This window comes from Brugia malayi, assembly GCF_000002995.4.
Source record: "Brugia malayi strain FR3 genome assembly, contig: Bm_v4_ChrX_scaffold_001, whole genome shotgun sequence".
Classification (NCBI taxonomy): domain Eukaryota; kingdom Metazoa; phylum Nematoda; class Chromadorea; order Rhabditida; family Onchocercidae; genus Brugia; species Brugia malayi.
Genome location: NW_025062479.1, coordinates 21,434,358 through 21,436,711, shown reverse-complemented (window position 1 = coordinate 21,436,711; position 2,354 = coordinate 21,434,358). Strand labels below are relative to the sequence as shown.

The 2,354-nt window shown below is 35.6% G+C and overlaps 1 protein-coding gene across 1 annotated transcript; it reads left to right on the top strand.

Annotated features, from left to right (window-relative positions):
• Nucleotides 1-237: 237 nt before the first annotated feature.
• On the top strand, nucleotides 238-2,065 carry Bm9237 (actin 1, putative; the record flags this gene model as incomplete). The annotated part of the gene is made up of 6 exons (XM_001898396.2): nucleotides 238-315; nucleotides 450-828; nucleotides 1,007-1,293; nucleotides 1,361-1,513; nucleotides 1,712-1,831; nucleotides 2,000-2,065. 6 exons carry the CDS (start codon nucleotides 238-240, stop codon nucleotides 2,063-2,065), a joined length of 1,083 nt encoding a protein of 360 aa, XP_001898431.2.
• Nucleotides 2,066-2,354: the final 289 nt, after the last annotated feature.

Sequence of the window (2,354 nt, the reverse complement as noted above, 5' to 3'; positions counted from 1 at the left end):
TACAAAAGCGAAAAGCTATGAAATCAAAGTCATATATGGCTTACTAGTATATTGTTTGTTATTTAAGTTATATTTATGGATAAATGAAACGGACTAATAGCTAACGCTGATTTTAAGGACGTACCAATAACATTAGGAAAGTTTGTAGGTTAACCCACCCACCAGTATCAGTTTTAAAAACTATAAATAATGTGCGACGAGGAAGTAGCAGCATTAGTAGTAGATAATGGATCCGGTATGTGCAAAGCCGGATTTGCTGGTGATGATGCACCTCGAGCTGTATTCCCATCAATAGTTGGACGACCAAGGCATCAAGTAAGCTTCTCAGTTCTGCTTGTATATCTAATTGAATTAGAAAATATTGTCCTTCTCAAAGGTATATTCAATCTGAAAACTATAAATTAATTTTAAAAACGACTTTTGCGCATCGATAAAAAAGAGTTTTGCAGGGTGTCATGGTCGGTATGGGTCAAAAGGATTCATATGTAGGCGATGAGGCTCAGTCGAAGAGAGGTATTCTAACACTAAAATATCCAATTGAGCATGGCATTGTCACAAACTGGGATGACATGGAGAAGATCTGGCATCATACTTTCTACAACGAACTTCGAGTTGCTCCCGAGGAACATCCAGTACTGCTTACCGAAGCGCCGTTGAACCCAAAGGCAAACAGAGAAAAGATGACCCAAATTATGTTCGAGACATTCAATACTCCGGCTATGTACGTTGCCATCCAAGCTGTTCTGTCGTTGTACGCATCCGGTCGTACCACTGGTATTGTGCTTGATTCCGGAGATGGTGTTACTCACACGGTACCAATTTACGAAGGTATCATTAAATCGAATCAATCTTTACACTTTTCAATAATCATTTATTTGATTCAGAATATGAACATTTAAATGAGAAGAATCAAACTATGTCTTTTTTATTATATCAATTAAGTTTAATTTTCGTGACAACTCATTTCAAACTTTGGGATAAATTAATTGCACCTTCGTTATTTCAGGTTACGCATTGCCACACGCAATTTTACGTTTGGACCTGGCTGGACGGGACTTGACAGATTACCTAATGAAGATCCTCACTGAACGTGGTTACTCGTTTACGACTACGGCTGAACGAGAAATTGTGCGTGACATTAAAGAGAAGCTATGCTACGTGGCCTTAGATTTCGAACAGGAAATGGCAACTGCTGCATCGTCATCATCTCTCGAGAAATCTTATGAATTGCCTGATGGTCAAGTGATTACCGTTGGCAACGAAAGATTCCGATGCCCAGAAGCTCTATTTCAGGTTAGCTGGACCTTTTTGTGGGGAAAGTTAATATTAAGTGTTTCTTTACTAAATGAAATTCTTTTAGCCATCTTTCCTGGGTATGGAATCTGCTGGTATTCATGAATCAACATACAACAGTATTATGAAGTGTGATATTGATATTCGAAAGGATCTGTATGCTAATATTGTCCTATCCGGTGGCACGACTATGTATCCAGGCATTGCTGATCGAATGCAAGTAAGTTGATTATTATAAGATTATTATTATTATTGTATATTTCTTCAAAATAAGTTAATGTAAAACAAAAAAAAGAAAGAAAGAGATATGCATAATTAATGATCCTCTTTAGGTCTTTATTTCTCCTCGCTATTGTTAATTATTTTACTTATTTTTTTATTTTTTGAAGGATTTAGCTAATTAATGCGAACATTGCAGAAAGAAGTAACTGCTCTGGCACCAAGCACAATGAAAATTAAAATTATTGCACCACCAGAACGCAAATATTCCGTATGGATTGGTGGTTCTATCTTGGCTTCTCTATCCACCTTCCAACAGGTAAATCTAATTCTTAGCGTTTCCTTTTTTCACTAATAAGTTAGGAATAAATTCGAATCAATGTAAAAATAAGAGAGAGAAGCTTCAGCTAATAAAAGCACTATCAAGTGAGAATAATTGATAATGATAATATATATATCAGTGAATCAATTTTAAATAAATTTGCAGATGTGGATCTCGAAGCAAGAATATGATGAATCTGGCCCATCAATTGTGCATCGTAAATGCTTCTAAGCTATTTCATTGCTTGTATATTAATCGAAACATATACCAAAGTGCTCAAACAGCTATTTACAACATGCATGCATACTATGCTTCTTTCATATATCGCCTTCTTACATTTGCTTTTTATCATTATTATCTTATGTGGTGCTGGAAACCTCTCAGAATGATTCTCTAATATTGAAAGAAAGAAGTTCTGCTGTTGTCTGTTTCAAAATTCTATAACAACACTGCCACTTTGGTCAATGTTAATTTTATTGGATGGATTGATAAGAAATTTCTCAGTACCTACATGAAATCC